Here is a 16,493-nt window from a genome sequence, read left to right as displayed (position 1 = left end):
TTAAGTAGTGTAATGCTACTTTATATGATTTGCTCGAGTGTATAGTTGCCCATTCTCTTTAGTGTGGAGGACGGTGAATAGATGGATGTCATACTGTACATAATTTTAAAATTTTCCTACACTACTCGCCTAACTTTTCTAGTTAATGTCTCCCTGCCCAATGAAAAAGAAAAATTGGGAATTAGTGGTGGTGATGATATCAATGCATGGAGAAATAAGACAAATGTTTTGCAATAAAATTTATGACTAATAAGAATAAAAAAAATCTACCAAGAAGGTACCCAGTTTTATTAAAATTTAGGGCATGGTCAATATACTGTATTATTATAAGGATATTTAGAAGGTGGAATCTCTTTGGGGTAGAATACTTGGCACATTCTACCTTGATGTAAATGAATGTCATTTAGTCACATTAATTTAACACTTTCGTGCAGGGACGACACAGTATGGCGTCAAAAATATATTAGATGAATGTGTGGGAATGACGCATCAATGCGTAAAAAATTGGCCTGCTTTCGGCTTGGCTGAGGGTGGGGCGCACCGCGGTTTTGGACATTATATGCATATAATCCTGTAGGGAATTCTACTGCAAACACATTGATACCAAATTGAAAAACTAGGACGAGAATTAAGGTGACAAAATTGAAAAGAGCATACACTTTTCAGTATTACCGCGTGCTCACGTGGAATGCCCGGCTCATCTTAGGGTGGTCTGGCACTCGCTCGCCCAATGCGTGGAAGTGTTAAGCACCATTAGGTTTGGCCAGAATCTGGATAGGTGACCATGTGAAAAGCATTACAGTACTTTTGGCTAGGGGGACCTTGATTAGCTCAACAAATATTTAGTCACAACAGGTGATATACAGGGGTACTATGCTTTCTGGAGGGGGTTCACCCTGGTTTTGGGTTTTTCTCTGATTCAATAAGAAATGGATGGTTTTCAGAGGCTAGATGTAAGGGTCCTAAGGCTCAGTTAACCAGTATTTAAGCTGGGAGAACTAGTGAGGGGGCCTTCCCAGTAAATATACGAAATGTAAGGAAAAACACAAGATAACATGCAGAACGACGATTCAGGCACTGAGGCAAAAGGGTGGACGGCCACCTGTTCCTGACCATGTCAAGGAAGGCCAAATTGTGAAAGAATGCCTGAAAGATTATTAACACCAGCAAATCAAAATCACGATTCATTACTGAGATTATTACAACCTCAAACTGATAGCTATTCTCTGCAAATTAAGACAACAATTATCTAAAAGGTTTCAAATAAATTTGTGCAACACAAAGTTAATAAAATGCATCCATAAAAATCCTCATATCTAATTACCGAAACAATCCATATTAAACATAATTTATCTATCATATACTGTAATCGTGAATACATCATTAGGTTCATCTTTAGAATAAGATATACAACTACAAGAGTAAATTTTCCCTAAGGATTAGGAAAGACCTAACTCCTATATGAAGTTCAAGAATGCTCTCTTTATATAAAATACACTGGCAAGAAACACACAACGTGATTGGAAGACCATTAAGGAATCAAGGTATCAGATACTAGTTCACCATAAACCAGTAATTGAAGATATAATAGTTGCAGATCGGAATCAGCAATTACAAAGAAATTACATCTTTGTCTTTCACAGGTTCACATTTATTACAAATATATATAAAAACTTTCAAAATAAAAATAGGTTTGAAAATATATGAAAGTTAACAAAGCAAAAATCTTTCAAACAATAACTTTAATTCACTTATAGTCTGAATCTATTTCTAAACATAGAATGAGCTCTTCTTTTGGCATGAACATATCTAAGCATTACAATAATGACCAATGCTATACTGGCTATCACAAAGTAGAATGGACCCATAGACACATGAGAAGCCATTCCAGATGTTGTGGATGATAAATATTGAGCTAATGGAACAGTCTGTTCAGGAAGGAAGAATGTATCGGAGTGCCCAGCCACACCAGGTTTATTAGACTGTAGGGGCACAGCTCCCTGTGTTATGGAAACTTTCTTCTTTATACTTGACTTCATTTCTTCTAGATGTTTCAAGACAATATCTGCCTTATCTTCTAGTGATTTGTCTTGTTCAGCTACCCTAAAAGGCCATATCTTAATTCAATAATAATACAATAATATAAAATCAGCGTTGAATATAATGAAACGCCATTTTCCGGGTGAGCCCCAGAGGCTCCCTGGAGTTATCGGGCTAATATGTGATACATTAGACAGGGGCATTAGTCTATGTTGTTCAGCCTACCGGGGACCACGAGCCAGAACCTAGCCCCCTCAGAGAGGTGCAGGAAGCAATGGCCTTTGAAACCCCCCTTCTCTCTGTGGTCAGGGGTTTTCCTTATCTTCCATCAACCAGGGTTAGGCACCAGAAAGGTAGGCATAACAAAACAAACCCCACATGGTAAGAAAATTACAAGTAAAAACTGAAAAGAGAGGCAGCCCTCCCTCCAATCCCAAAGAAACGAGCAAACAAGCAAACGTCAGACTCCACTGCCGCGTCGCTCATCCGCACAGCCCTCCCTCCAAACGCCGGGTACCTAGCACTCCAGTTTGGCAGCTAAGCATCAAACAATGTGAAAAACCACCGACCAGAGGGAGAGAGGGTTGCCAGGGAGTCTCTGGGGCTCACCTAGAAAATGGCACTTCATTACATTCAACACTGGTTTTCTGTGGGGGGAACCCACTACAGCTTCCTGGAGGTACATAACCAAAGATAAGGAAAAGAGGGACTTATCCGGGAAACGGCCGCCACACACGTCTTAACGCAAAGTCGAGACAACTGGCTGCAACCTGCGACCCAAAGCAACATAGGAATGCCCAGGATCAGGATCGTTAACCAGATAATGGGTGGACAGGCCTCTGGTCGACCTCCAAAATCCTCGAGCCCGAATATCAGCCCAAGACATGTTCCAAACACAGCAGCCAACGCAGCAAACTTCCTAACATCATTGGGCACGAGGATAGACCACAGGCTGGCTAGACTTAATAACCCTACGGACGACCTAGGAGACCCAAGCCCTCAAACAGGGATCGAAGGAAACTGAATCAACCCAAAGTGCATCTCCAGCCCCCAAAGCCAAAGCGTGCAGATAACAGTGAAGAGCCGCAACCGAACACAACACATGATGCACCCCTGGCCTGACCCCTCCGGAAAGCAGCCGTCTCTTTTTTGCCAGAAAAGAGGAAGGCTGCAACTGAACAAACTGACCACCAGGACCAAAAGAGCAGAAACCCTTGCACCGGAGGAGAGCATGAAGTTCTCCGACCCAATCACCAGACGCCGATGCCAACGGAAACAGAGCCTTGGAAAAACAATCTTGAACCGAAGGGGTCACCACAAACCGAGGACAGGAAAGATAAAAGCGCACCCGGTCCAAGGACCAGGATGGCTCAGGCAGTGCATGAGCTGGCCAGAGATAAAACAAAGCACGAGAAAGCGTACGGAACGGGGCTGAGGTGACATACACCCCTGAACGCAAGCTGGAACCGCCCCACCAGTGCTGCATCAAATGATTGTCCTGAAAAAGCCAAGACCAAAAGGACAAGACAACCCGATCAGAAATAGAAGACAACTTACGAAGAGAGAATGCCAGGAAATTTTATACTGTACTGACATCGAGATGAAGCTCTCAGGTGGGACACCATCAACAAAGCCACCTGATCACCATACAAATGGCGATAAACCCACATCAAAAAGACCAGACATGAAGAGCAGAGGAGAAGACTGAACCAGCTGTGTACCATACCGGTCCGATCTGCTGGAAGAGGCGGAACGGTGGAAAATGCCCCGGGTTCGCACACCAAGCAAGCAGCACCTGGAACCAAAGCTGGACCGGCCACCAAGGGGCCACAAGGACTACTCTCCCTTGGTAGGACTCCAACCGAGTTAGAACCCGAAGTAACAGCTGAACCGGGGGGGAAAAAGGTACTGTACAGGTAACCCCACCTTGACTAGTCCCACTGAAAGGTGTCCACCGCAATGGCCTCGCAGTCTAGGAAGAGAGCCTCATAGACTGGGAGATGCCGAGACCATGCCGACATGAAGAGGTCCACGTCTGGGAGTCCGTATGCCAACATAGCCAACAGAAGGAGTCGGCGTCGACTGTTCATTCTGTAGACAGGGGGAATGAACCAAGACAGGTCGTCCACTAGGACGTTGGACACCCCCCGGATATGAACCGCACGAAGAGCCAAACCCTGAGAAGCCAGCAGACGAGCCACTCAAAGTGATCAGCCCCAAAGAGGCAAGGACCGAAAGGAACCCCCGAAGTTCAGGCAATGAACCACCGGAGAACAGTCTGATTGGAGCTGGATGGTCAAACCCTGAGCAACCCGAACCCTGCGAAGTGACAGCCAAACTGCCGCAAACTCCTATAGCGTGCTGTGAGCCCGATGGAAGGACGGACCCCATCGTCAATGGCAGGCTTGGTGAGCACTGGTCAAAAAGCCCCAGCCGAGAGACAACGCATCCGTGAACACATCAAGCAAGGGCTCAGGTAGGCGTCAAGGAAATGAACTCCCAAAAGCCCAAAGAGGAAGCTGGCGATGCAGCAACCGATGCAAGGCCCCCAAGAGTATGAACCCAGTGATCGCGAGAGAAGCGGAAGGGGCATTCCAGAAGGAACCAGAACAGACACTGAAGCCAAACTCGACCCAGTGGATAGACCAGCACGGTGAAGTTCAAACTCCTGCACAACTGCTCGAGCAACCGCTGAGTGATCCGGGATCACTCGGTACGATCCAGCATGCAGCATGACTGAGGTGAAGTGTAAGTGAATTAGAAGTAAGATGACTGAAGATTGATCCCTCCCTGGATGAGCCAAAGGTAGGACCACAACCTCAGCAATGCCTCCGGAGGGAGTGAAATGGCAGTGGTCCAAGAGTCCCAAACATGACCCAGCCAGGTCCAAACCTGGGATGGAACCAGATGGGACTTCCTCCAGTTCACCAGGAACCCGAACCTGGCGAGCTGGGAAAGAACCATGGCCCTGGTGAGCAGACAGGCGAACCAACTTACAGCCCATACCAGCCAGTCATCAAGGTAGGCCAGGATCCAAACCCCTAGCAGACGCAGACGGGTCACCATGATACTGGTAAGATGCGTGAATATGCAAGGTGCCAGAGTCAAGCGAAAAGGAAGGCAATGAAAGCAGTAAGCCTGATGCCCCACCATGAAACCTAAGCAGTCCCTGAACCCCGGATGAATAGGAATGTGCCAATATGCAGCTTTGAGGTACAGGGACACCATTCAGGCACCTGGTTCTGAGACAAGAGTGGCCATCCGAAAGGAATCCAGGGGTTCAGATGGGACAAGTCCAGAATGAACTTTAGATCCCTCCCCAACCATGCCATGCCCCCAACGAAAAGAATGGGCAGTCTACCAGCCAGGAAGACTCCGGAACCTCCTAACACACCCTATACAGGGAAGAAGAACTGAACTCAAATAAGGGCGGATCCATCACGGAGGCGGGATCCGGATCTCACAGGAAGCATGTGTGACGATAATCTCTTTCAAGAGAGATTTGGCCTGCTCTTTCCTACATCATGTTACTTCAGTACGTCTATAACATCAAAATACTACATTCAAGAGTAGTACATATATAGAAGAATACGTTTCTACAGGGGGTATACGTACCCTACACTTGCTCTCCAAACCCCCTCGCTGTCGGCGCACCACCCTCGTCGATCACCAAACTACCACTTCCAGCCAGCACGCTTCCCATTGGTGAATCAGCGACTCCACTCGACTTCAGCGCCATCTGCATAGCCTATGACTAAGCGTGCACGAGCAGTTGGCTTTAGAATATTCTGTGCTCTCAAGGTTGATATTTCTATCTAGCATATGCTCTGTGTATTAGTGGAGGTTTTCAGCCAGCCAATATTCTCAGCACCTTTAACTCATTTTTTGTCTTGTTCATTGCAGAGTAACGTAACCAGTATTTTATTTTATATTGTTTTTTGTTTTTGTATTTATGTTTAATTCGCACTGTACATAGCCAAGGGATTATCTTTGTTTATATTTGTTTAAAGTCAATTAAAGTTTCATTGTTTATACGATTTGTTTTGCGTGTTTTTCCCTTTTACTTGACCACAGAAGGCAACAGCCAAGCAGTCAACTTTTTTTCTCTTTTTTTTTTTACTAATGTGATTGGCATTTACACCAGCCATTGGGAGGACTGCCTTACACCTACATTTTCCCATCACACATGCAACAAGAGCCTCTCAAACCTCTTTATGGAAGATACGAGAGGCAGAAAACCTCCAGAAGGACAGGGCCAAGGAGCTCAAGGAAGCTCGGAACCAAACCCAAATCATACTCATACAGGGAATTGGGTAAGAAAATCCCTTCCCCCTGCAACAAGCCCGCAAAGAGGGCACCAACACCCAAGTAAGGTCAAAGGGAGCCCAAGGCCCCCAGGTCGACTCTTCCCCAGCCCCGGGATCCCCCAAGTCGGGACCCGGGGAAGAGCAGTCCTCCATACCCTCTACCCCCTGAAGAAAAGGCAGAGTCCAGGAAAAAGGTTGAAAAGACAGGGGCCTGCAGGTGGGACCCAGAAGCCTCGGTAGGAGGAACCAGCCCGAATACCTCCCCAATACGTCCCCAACGTCCCTAACCCGAATGGGGCAGCCCCGCTGCCCCATTCAGGTTGTCTGAACCCGAACCCAGGTGAAGCTGCCCGAGTCTCAGTACAAACTAAACCCTGCCCCGACTCCAAAACTCTCAGACGTTTGGGAGCCAGAAGCAGGGGGTTAGGGGAGCAGGGTGAACAACAGGGAAAGGATCAGGGAATGCGGACTGAAAGAAAGTCAAAGTGATTAATGCCCCCAGGTTCGGGTCCCTATAACCAAAGTGGAGCAACCACGGGGCACCTGGGTGGGAAACCAACCTTGCGCGTTGCAGCAACCTGAATCCAGTATGCAATGAGGATGCTACCTGTACCCTAACAGCAATGTCATCAGAATATTACTGGTGCACAAGCAGAAAACACGACTTGCAAGACTCCGGATCGAAAGTATTATCGACCCAACAGGCAGCATAACTGAGGCAAAAGAGGTGACTGTCACCTTGAGACAAGGACACACGGCAACCTTCGAACTTGTACGAGACGGGCTAGAACTCGGAAGCTGCATCCATAGGTCCACCGAGCCCCGACAAGGCTGAAAAGCCTACGTAACCTCCGGCCTACGTAACATAGCAGTCAGCCTACGGGCCCAGGGCCTGTAGGCTGACTGCTATGGGAAGCCCAGGCAAGGTGTTGCTAAGCACTTAGGACCCAAAGCGAACAAATGGAGCTCAAAACACTGAAACCCCTGCGACGTGTACAATCATGGGGGCCTAGCAGAGGGCCACCAGATTATTAGAAGTGGAACTATAGCCACAACAAGCAGACCTTCACCAGGCAAGAAAATAAAAGTACAAAAGAAAACCCCCACAAAAGTACAACGTTCCGAGGAAACAGGAACCGACCGCGGCGTAGGTAGACAGGCTGCACAACACCTCGTTGCCCCAACCAGCATGATACCACTCCCTACCCTAGGCCAAACAAGGGCCACAAAACCCCAGCTGGCCCCAAGGGCAGGGTAAATGCCGAGCAGCAAAAACCCGTACGGAAATGGTTCCCGAACGCGCCAGGAAAGAGAACACTAACATGCAATGGCAGTACTCACAGGGTGCCAAGGGAAGGATGCCCCTAAGTGCATGCAGCCCCGGTACTCTGAAGGTCACCTGGCCACCACACACAACAACACTGCAGAGGTCGCCACGAAGGCAAAACACTGCCTTGGAAATCGAGGCCAGAGAAGATGTCAACCCCGGACCACATTAGCAAACGAACTGGAGTGCTAGGTAGCCAGCGCTGGGAGGTCCAGGGCTTCCCCTTCCCCTCCTAGGAAGGAGAGGGCTGCATGGACAAGTGACGTGGCGGTGGAGTGTGATGCTTGCTTGTTTGCTTGGGATTGGAGGGAGTTCTACCTCTTTTTTCGGTTTTTAGTTGTAATTTTACTACCATGTGGGGGTTGTTTTGTTATGCATACCTTTCTGGGTGCCTAACCCCTGTCCATGGCAGATAAGAAAAAACCCCAACCACAGGAGGGTTTTCCAGGGCCATTGCTCCCTGCACGTCTCTATGGGGGCCAGGCTCTGGCTCATGGTCCCCAGTAGGCTGAACTCCAAAGACTAATGCCCATATTAGTCCACATATTAGCATATTAGCATATCACATATTAGCCCAATAGTTCCAGGGAGCCGTAGGGGCTCCGCTCAGAAAATGTATGAATTTTTAAGCTTGTACACATTCTATTGTTGTGTTTACATACACTACTAAAAGCTTGAAGGCTCTCTTTCTGTTCTAAACATTTTTAACTTTAGTAACGATGGGACTGGTGAGGGGTTATTTTTCAAATTTGATATGGCTCAATATATATCCCAGGACACAAATAAGGTGATGCAGCGAGTACTGGGGGGGGGGGAGGGGGAGGGGGGGGGGGGGGTGTGATTACAGTGGTGTTCTGAGTACAGGGGTGTGTGTGATTACAGTGGTGTACTGAGTACAGGGGTGTGTGTGATTACAATGGTGTACTGAGTACAGGGGGGTGTGATACATTTGGGGAGTGTAAGGAATAAAGGCTACTGTTGTGGTGTAGGGTAGAGAAAAAGGATGAGAAAACTAAAAGTAAAAGGGAAAGGAGGTATGATGTGTGAGTGGGTTGTGGGGATTAGTGTTGGGGATATAAACACAATGTAGATTTTCACTTTACAGACAAAAAAACCAGCGTTGAATGTAATGAAACGCCATTTTCTGGGTGAGCCCCGGAGGCTCCCTGGAGCTTATCGGGCTAATGTATGTTATGTTAGACCGGGACATTAGCTAAGGAGTTCAGACCTACCAGGGACCAGCGCCAGAACCTGGCCCCTTCAGAGAGGTTTCAGGGAGCAATGGCCCTGGAAAACCCCATATGGTTGGGGGTTTTCCTTATCTGCCATCGACCGGGGTTAAGCACCCAGAAAGGTAGGCGTAACAAAACAAACCCCACATGGTAAGAAACTACAACAAAAACCGAACAGAGAGGTAGAAAACTCCCTACAATCCCAAGGAAACAAGGAAACATCACACTTTACTGCCACGCCAATCGTCCGCGCAGCCCTCCCCACCCCGGGAGGGGGAGGGGGGAGCCCCGGACCTACCGCGCCGGCTGCCAAGCTCCAGTTCGGAAGCTAAGCTTCAACCAACGCGAAAAAACCGCCGACCGGTGGGAGGGAGGGTTTCCAGGGAGCCTCCGGGGCTCACCCAGAAAATGGCGTTTCATTACATTCAACGCTGGTTTTCTGTGGGGAGCCCCTACGGCTCCCTGGAGCTTCATACCCAAAGAGAAGGAAAAGAAAGGGCTAACCCGGGAGGCGGCCGCCACAAACTCTGCAACGCAAAGCCAAGACAACCGGTCGCAAACCTGCGACCCAAGGCAACAAGAACGCCCAAGAACAGACGCACATATGGATGGGCGCCCAAAAACCTGTGCGACCCCCAAATCCCTGCGCCCGAAACGAGCCCGAGACGTCACCAACACAGCAGCAAATGCTGCAAACGTCTGAACAGCACGGGCGCAAAGACAGACCGCAGGAAGAAGGAAAACACTGCGGACGACCTGGGAGACCCGAGCCCTGAAAACAGGGAACGAAGGAACCGGATCAACCACAGCGCATCCCCAGGCACGGTACGCCGACAACAGCAAAAAGCACAACCGGACAACACAGGACGCACCCCCCGGCCAAACCAAACAAGTACCAATACCCCAAGAACCCCTCCGGAAAGCAGCCGTCTCGACCGTCGCCAGGACAGAGAAAGGCTGCATACCAATAAAGCTACCACCAGTACCAAAGAGGAGGAAACTGAAACCGAAGGGGCTACCAGAAACTGAGGGGAAGAGAAGAAGGCACCCTGAACAAGGACCAGGATGGCTCAGGCGACTCATGAGCAGGCCGGAGGGGAAACAAAACGTGAGAAAACGTAATAAACGTCATACTGTCTCCAAGACGAAGCTCGCAGGTGGGACACCGTCAACAAAGCCACCTGAACACCATAGAGATGGTGATACCTGCGTCAAAATACCAGACGCGAAGTGCCAAAGAGAAGGCCGAACCAGTCATGGACAGGACCGATTCGGCCTGCTGAAAGAGGCGAAGCCTCAGGAAAAACGCGCCGGGAACGGACACCTATCAAGCAGCGTCTGAAAAGAAGGCCGGGCCGGCCACCATGGAACCATAAGGACTGTTCTCGTGGGAATGGGCTGCAACCGAGCCAGAACCCGAAGCAACAGCTGGACCGGGAGAAGAGGGACAGGTACCCCCCACCTCGACCAGGCCTGCCGAAAGCCTCCACCGTGAAGTCCTCGCAGGTGGGAAGGGCGCCACAAAACGGGCGACGCCTAGACCACGCCGACCCGAAGACGTCCATGGCCAGGAGTCCATAAGCCCAACAGAGCCAACAAAACGAATCGGCGACGACTGGCCAACCCACGAAGAGGAATGAACCGAGACAGCTGTCCACCAGGACGCAGGACACACCCCGGACACGAACCACACGGTTAACCAAACCCCCTGTGGTTCCGGCAAGAACCACCAGAGAACAGTCCAAACAGAGCTGAATGGTAGAGTACCTAGTGACCCAAACCCTCCGAAGCGCAAACCAGACAGCCATGAACACCTGAACCGGGCTGTGAGCCCGACGGACAGACAGACTTCATCAACCTCGGCCGACCCGGTGAGCACTGGTCACAAAGCCCCAGCCGAGAGACGACCCGTCCGTGAACACATCGAGCGAAGGCTCGGGGAGGTGCCAAGGCACGGAACCCCGAAAACCCCAAAGAGGAAGCTGGTGACGCAGCACCAACACCAGATCCCCAGAGGAACCCAAGGAATGCAAGAGGCGGAAGGGAAGTCTCCGTAGGAACCAACCGACGCCGGAGCCAAACCCGACTCCGTGGGCAGACAAGCACGCCGAAGTGCAGACTCCCGCACAACCGCCCAAGCAACCGCTGAGCAACCCGGGACCCCCTCCTGAACAGCCAAAGGCGGGACCACAGCCGCAGTAACACTTCTGGAGGAAAGACAATGAGGGGCCCAAGAGCCTGAAACAAGGCCCAGGTCCGAACCTGGGACGGAAACAGAAGGTAAAACCTCCAGATCACCAGGAAACCAAACCCAGCGATCTGGAAAGAACCATCCCCTGGCGAGCAGACAAGCGGACTGACTGGGAGCCCACTCCAGCCAGTCGTCGAGGTAGGCCAGACACCGAATCTCAGACGCAGACAGGGCACTAAGATCCGGTAAAGATGCAAAGAGTATACAGTACAAAGTGCCCTTTACAAAATAGGGAAGGCAATAAAAACAGCAAACCTGAAGCCCCACCACCAAAGCATTATATGACAATCATATGAAGACATATTATGACATATGACAATCATTATGACAATATGACAATTATAATCAAAGCATTATATGACAAAGAGTGCTGGGAAGACGGGACACCACGAGAGTAGCTCTCATCCTGTAACTACACTTAGGTAAGTACACATAGGTAATTACCAACCGTGCTAGCCCCAGAAAAACTGGAGAGGAACGTGCCAAGAAGTGACCTGGAGGTCCAGGTCCACCATCCAAGCACCAGGCCCTAACAGAATCCGAACAGGAGACAACAGTCCTCCGAGGAGGGCAGAGGATCCAGGGCGCAGACTGAAGTAGTCCAGAAGAACTGCAGACTGGAAAAGCTCATGACTGCAAAGAGCAGACGGGAAGCCCAGAAGGATGGGGCGGATCGACCACGCCCCACGCACCCACGAAGAGGAAATGACGAAGCGCAGGGGAAGAAGCCCACCCCGCCAGCTCTGAACCCCCCCCCCCAAGGGGGAGAAGCCGTCCTCCGACGCCAGCAGAGGCCGGAAGACAACCCAAAGCGCCCACCAACAGCGGGACCAAGCGAGAGGCAACAGAGCAAGCTGCTCCCCCAGCGCCCAGTCAACAGAGAAGGGAACAGAACCCCTTCAGAAAGAAAAAGTACACTACCGAAGTCATGAGGAGAGACAACGGGAATGAAACCACACTTCGCTGGAAGATGAAGTGAGGGGAGACCTGATCACCACATTCAAGACACCCAAGGAAATCGACAGGGTTGATAAGGACAGGCTATGTAACACAAGGGGCACACGCACTAGGGGACACAGGTGGAAACTGAGTACCCAAAAGAGCCACAGATAGAATTTTTTTTTTTTTTTTTTTTTTTTTTGTGTCAGAATGGGAACGGGAAAGCACTAGGAAGTAATGTGGCGACTCCTCACACAAGTAACGAGGCTGACCCCCATACAATGTCACATGTAGACATGACAGAGCCCAAGAGGCACAGGATCCGATACACCTGTTGATGGACGGTTGAGAGGCAGGACCAAGGAGCCAGAGCTCAACCCCCACAAGCACAACTAGGTGAGGACATATATTGTAAAAGCACAAGCCGCCGACTAGTGGCAGAGAGCACTACACCGGCCAGGCAAAAGGCACAAAACTGCATCAAAAGGCCCATCTCGACAGCAAAACCACAAAGTCCCAGCACAACCACAACATGTGCCAAGACCCAAAAAGCTCAGTCTGCAAGCCAGGAAGACCCCGGAACCCCAAAAGGCAGAACCGGGTCACACGAGGAAACAAAGTCCCCTGAACCCACAAAAGGGGGCCCAAGAGGAAGAAACCTCCAGAACGAAACCAAGGAACCCAAAGGAACCTAGAATCGAACCAGGGGGAGCCCAAACCACCACATTTGCCGGCGGAGAACACCACTAAAAGGCAAAGCACAGACCCCAGCAGAACGCCCTGGGAAAACGGTCCCAACAGACCGAAAACCGAGGGGCAAGGTGTGGGAGCAAGCATAGCAGCCAGGGGCACTGAGCCTAAACCCATAGGCTCAGACCCAAAATCAACACCCAAACGTTCCCAGAGGAACAGGCAACGGCAAGAAAACACCAGAAAAACAAAGAAACGACAACAGGAGAACAAAAACCCTGAAAATTTTTTGAAAGCTCACCAGAGACGCTCGCTCGCACACCCAGACGCATGTAAACAAACCGCAACGCCGCCCTGGTGGCCACGCCGTGAAACCGGCAGACGAAAATGGCCGCCAGCAGGGGCTGTGACTGACGCTAAATACACAAAAACACGCCAGCAAATGTGGGAAGCTAGCAGACTGGAAGGGCGAAAAACGCCGCCCAACAGCAGAAAAACCCCTGAAGGGGCAAAACCGCCCCAGAACTGCTAGCAGGCAACCCCCACAGCCCCGGGAACCAACAACAGAGGCCCCGGGGCAGAGCCGTCCTCCAAGCCCTCCGCCCTTAAAGAAAAGCAAGAGCCCATGGGAAAGGCAACAAGAAAGGGCCGCTGGTAAGACCCAGAAGCCTTGGCAGGAGGCACAGGCTCAAACCTCCGTCCCCCACCCGAACGGGGCAGCCCCCGAAAACCGCCCGAGTCTCTGCCGCAACTAAACCCCGCCCCGACCCCGAAACCCGCAGACGATCCGGAGCCGGGAACATGGAGAGAAAGGGGCGAGCAGCACCTAACCAAAAGGGGCGGCCACGGGGCATTCGAGTGGGAAACCAACCTAGCATGTTGCAGCAACCTAACCTAGCTTGCAACATGGATGCCGCCGTACTCTGAACAGTAATAACATCAGGAGAGTACTGGAGAACAAGCAGAGAATCACTCGCAAGACTCCGGGTCAAGGTGTCAGTGACCCAACAGGCAGCATGACGGAGGTAAAATTGGCGACTGTCACCCGGAGACAAGGGAACAGCAACCAACGATCCCGTACAAGACGGGTTGGAACCCAGAAGACACATTCAATGGTCCCCCGAGCCCAGACAGGGGTTTCCAGGGCCCGTAGGGTAACAACTACGGGAAGCCCGGGCAAGGTGTTGCTAACCGGTTAAGAAACCCAAACATAACAAGAGGGTAGATTATAGCACTGAAAACCCCTGAGACGTGTACAAGCACGGGGGCCTAGCAGAGGGCCGCCAAACACTACCAGTGGAACTATAACCACCTTAGGCAGACCCCCACCAGGCAAGAAAATGAAAAACAAAAGAAAAACCCCGCAAAAGTACACCGTCTCCAGAGGCAACAGAAACCGGCCGCCGCTTAGGTGGCAGGCTGCGCAACACCTTGATGCCCTAACCAGCACAATACCAATCCCTACCCAGGGCCAAACAAGGGCCCCAAGCCCCAGCTGGCCCCAAGGGCGAGGCAAATGCCGAGCAGCAAGAACCTCTACGGGAATGGTTCCCGAACGCCCCAGGGAAGATAACCCTGTTACGCAAGGGCAGTACTCACAGGGCGCTTAGGGAAGTCAGCCACTAAGCACATGCAGCCCCGGCACTGATGAAGTACTCCTGGCCACCGCACACCACAACACACGGCAGTGAACGCCACACAAGGCAAACACCGCCTAGGAAACTGAGGCCAGAGAAGCGTCAATCCCGGTTGACATTAGCGAACGAACTGGAGCTTGGCAGCCGGCGCGGTAGGTCCGGGGCTCCCCCCTCCCCCTCCCGGGGTGGGGAGGGCTGCGCGGACGATCGGCGCGGCAGTAAAGTGTGATGTTTGCTTGTTTGCTTGTTTCCTTGGGATTGTAGGGAGTTTTCTACCTCTCTGTTCGGTTTTTGTTGTAGTTTCTTACCATGTGGGGTTTGTTTTGTTACGCCTACCTTTCTGGGTGCCTAACCCCGGTCGATGGCAGATAAGGAAAACCCCCAACCATATGGGGTTTTCCAGGGCCATTGCTCCCTGAAACCTCTCTGAAGGGGCCAGGTTCTGGCGCTGGTCCCTGGTAGGTCTGAACTCCTTAGCTAATGTCCCGGTCTAACATAACATACATTAGCCCGATAAGCTCCAGGGAGCCGTAGGGGCTCCCCACAGAAAACCAGCGTTGAATGTAATGAAACGCCATTTTCTGGGTAAGCCCCGGAGGCTTCCTGGAGCTTATCGGGCTAATGTATGTTATATTAGACTGGGACATTAGCTAAGGAGTTCAGACCTACCAGGGACCAGCGCCAGAACCTGGCCCCTTCAGAGAGGTTTCAGGGAGCAATGGCCCTGGAAAATCCCCTTGTGGTTGGGGTCTTCCTTATCTGCCATCGACCGAAGTTAGGCACCCAGAAAGGTAGGCATAACAAAACAAACCCCACATGGTAAAAAGCTAAAACAAAAAACCGAACAGAGAGGTAGAAACTCCCTACAATCCCAAGGAAACAAGCAAACATCACACTTTACTGCCGCGCCGATCATCCACGCAGCCCTCCCCGCCCCGAGAGGGGAAGAGGGGAGCCCCAGACCTCACCGCGCCGGCTGCCTAGCATCAGTTCGGAAGCTAAGCTTCAACCAACGTGAAAAAACCGCCGACCGGTGGGAGGGAGGGTTGCCAGGGAGCCTCCGGGGCTCACCCAGAAAATGGTGTTTCATTACATTCAATGCTGGTTTTCTGTAGGGAGCCCCTATGGCTCCCTGGTGTTTCATACCCAAAGAAAAGGAAAAGAAAGGGCTGACCCGGGAGGCGGCCGCCACAAACTCCGCAACGCGAAGCCGAGACAACAGGCTGCAACCTGCGACCCAAGGCAACAAGAACGCACAGGAGCAGACGCGCGCATAAAGAACGGGTGGCCAAGAACCTGTGCGACCCTCAAATCCTCGCGCCCGAAATGAGCCCTAGACATCACCAACACAGCAGCGAAAGCTGCAAACGTCCGAACAGCACGGGCGCAAGGATAGACCGCAGGCTGGAAGACCTAAAAACTCTGCAGACGACCTGGGAGACCCGAGCCCTTAAACAGGGAACTGGATCAACCCAAAGTTCATCCCCTGACACTGTATGCAGGTAACAGCAAAAAGCGCAACCGAACAACACAGGACGCAGCCCCGGCCAAACCAATCAAGCATCAATAACCCAAGGACCCCCCCTCCTGTAAGCAGCCATCTCAACCGTCGCCAGAAGAACGGAGAAAGGCTGCAAACGTACAAACCTACCACCAGTACCAAAAAGCAGAAACCTGAACCGAAGGGGATACCACAAACTGAGGAGAAGATAAGAGGACACCCTGATCAAGGACCAGGATGGCTCAGGCAACGCATGAGCAGGCCGGAGGTGAAACAAAACATGAGAAAGTGTACGGAACGGGGCAGATGTGACGTCCACCCTGCACGCAAGCCGGAGGTGAAACAAAACATGAGAAAGTGTACGGAACGGGGCAGATGTGACGTCCACCCCGCACGCAAGCCGGAGCCGCTCCACCAGCACCACACAAAACGAGGCAACAGTAAGAAACATCAAATAACTGTAGTCCTGAAAACCCAAGAAAGGACAAGACAACCCAATGCGAAAGAGAAGACAACCTACGAAGAGCAAGAAAAAGGTGCATAGAAACACCAGGAACATCACACTAACG

The 16,493-nt window shown here is 51.1% G+C and overlaps 1 protein-coding gene across 1 annotated transcript in view; it reads right to left on the bottom strand.

The window, feature by feature from the left end:
• Positions 1 to 979: 979 nt before the first annotated feature.
• Positions 980 to 16,493, bottom strand: part of LOC123769449 (UPF0764 protein C16orf89 homolog) — a 97,889-nt gene continuing 82,375 nt past the window's right edge. The window contains exon 8 of the mRNA XM_045760557.2: positions 980 to 2,103. Coding sequence (XP_045616513.1) covers positions 1,752 to 2,103 — 352 coding nt within the window. The 3' untranslated portion in view covers positions 980 to 1,751. The remainder of the gene's footprint in view (positions 2,104 to 16,493) is intronic.

Source organism: Procambarus clarkii, chromosome 63 (genome assembly GCF_040958095.1).
Source record: "Procambarus clarkii isolate CNS0578487 chromosome 63, FALCON_Pclarkii_2.0, whole genome shotgun sequence".
Lineage (NCBI taxonomy): Eukaryota > Metazoa > Arthropoda > Malacostraca > Decapoda > Cambaridae > Procambarus > Procambarus clarkii.
This window is presented reverse-complemented; position numbering and strand designations above follow the sequence as displayed.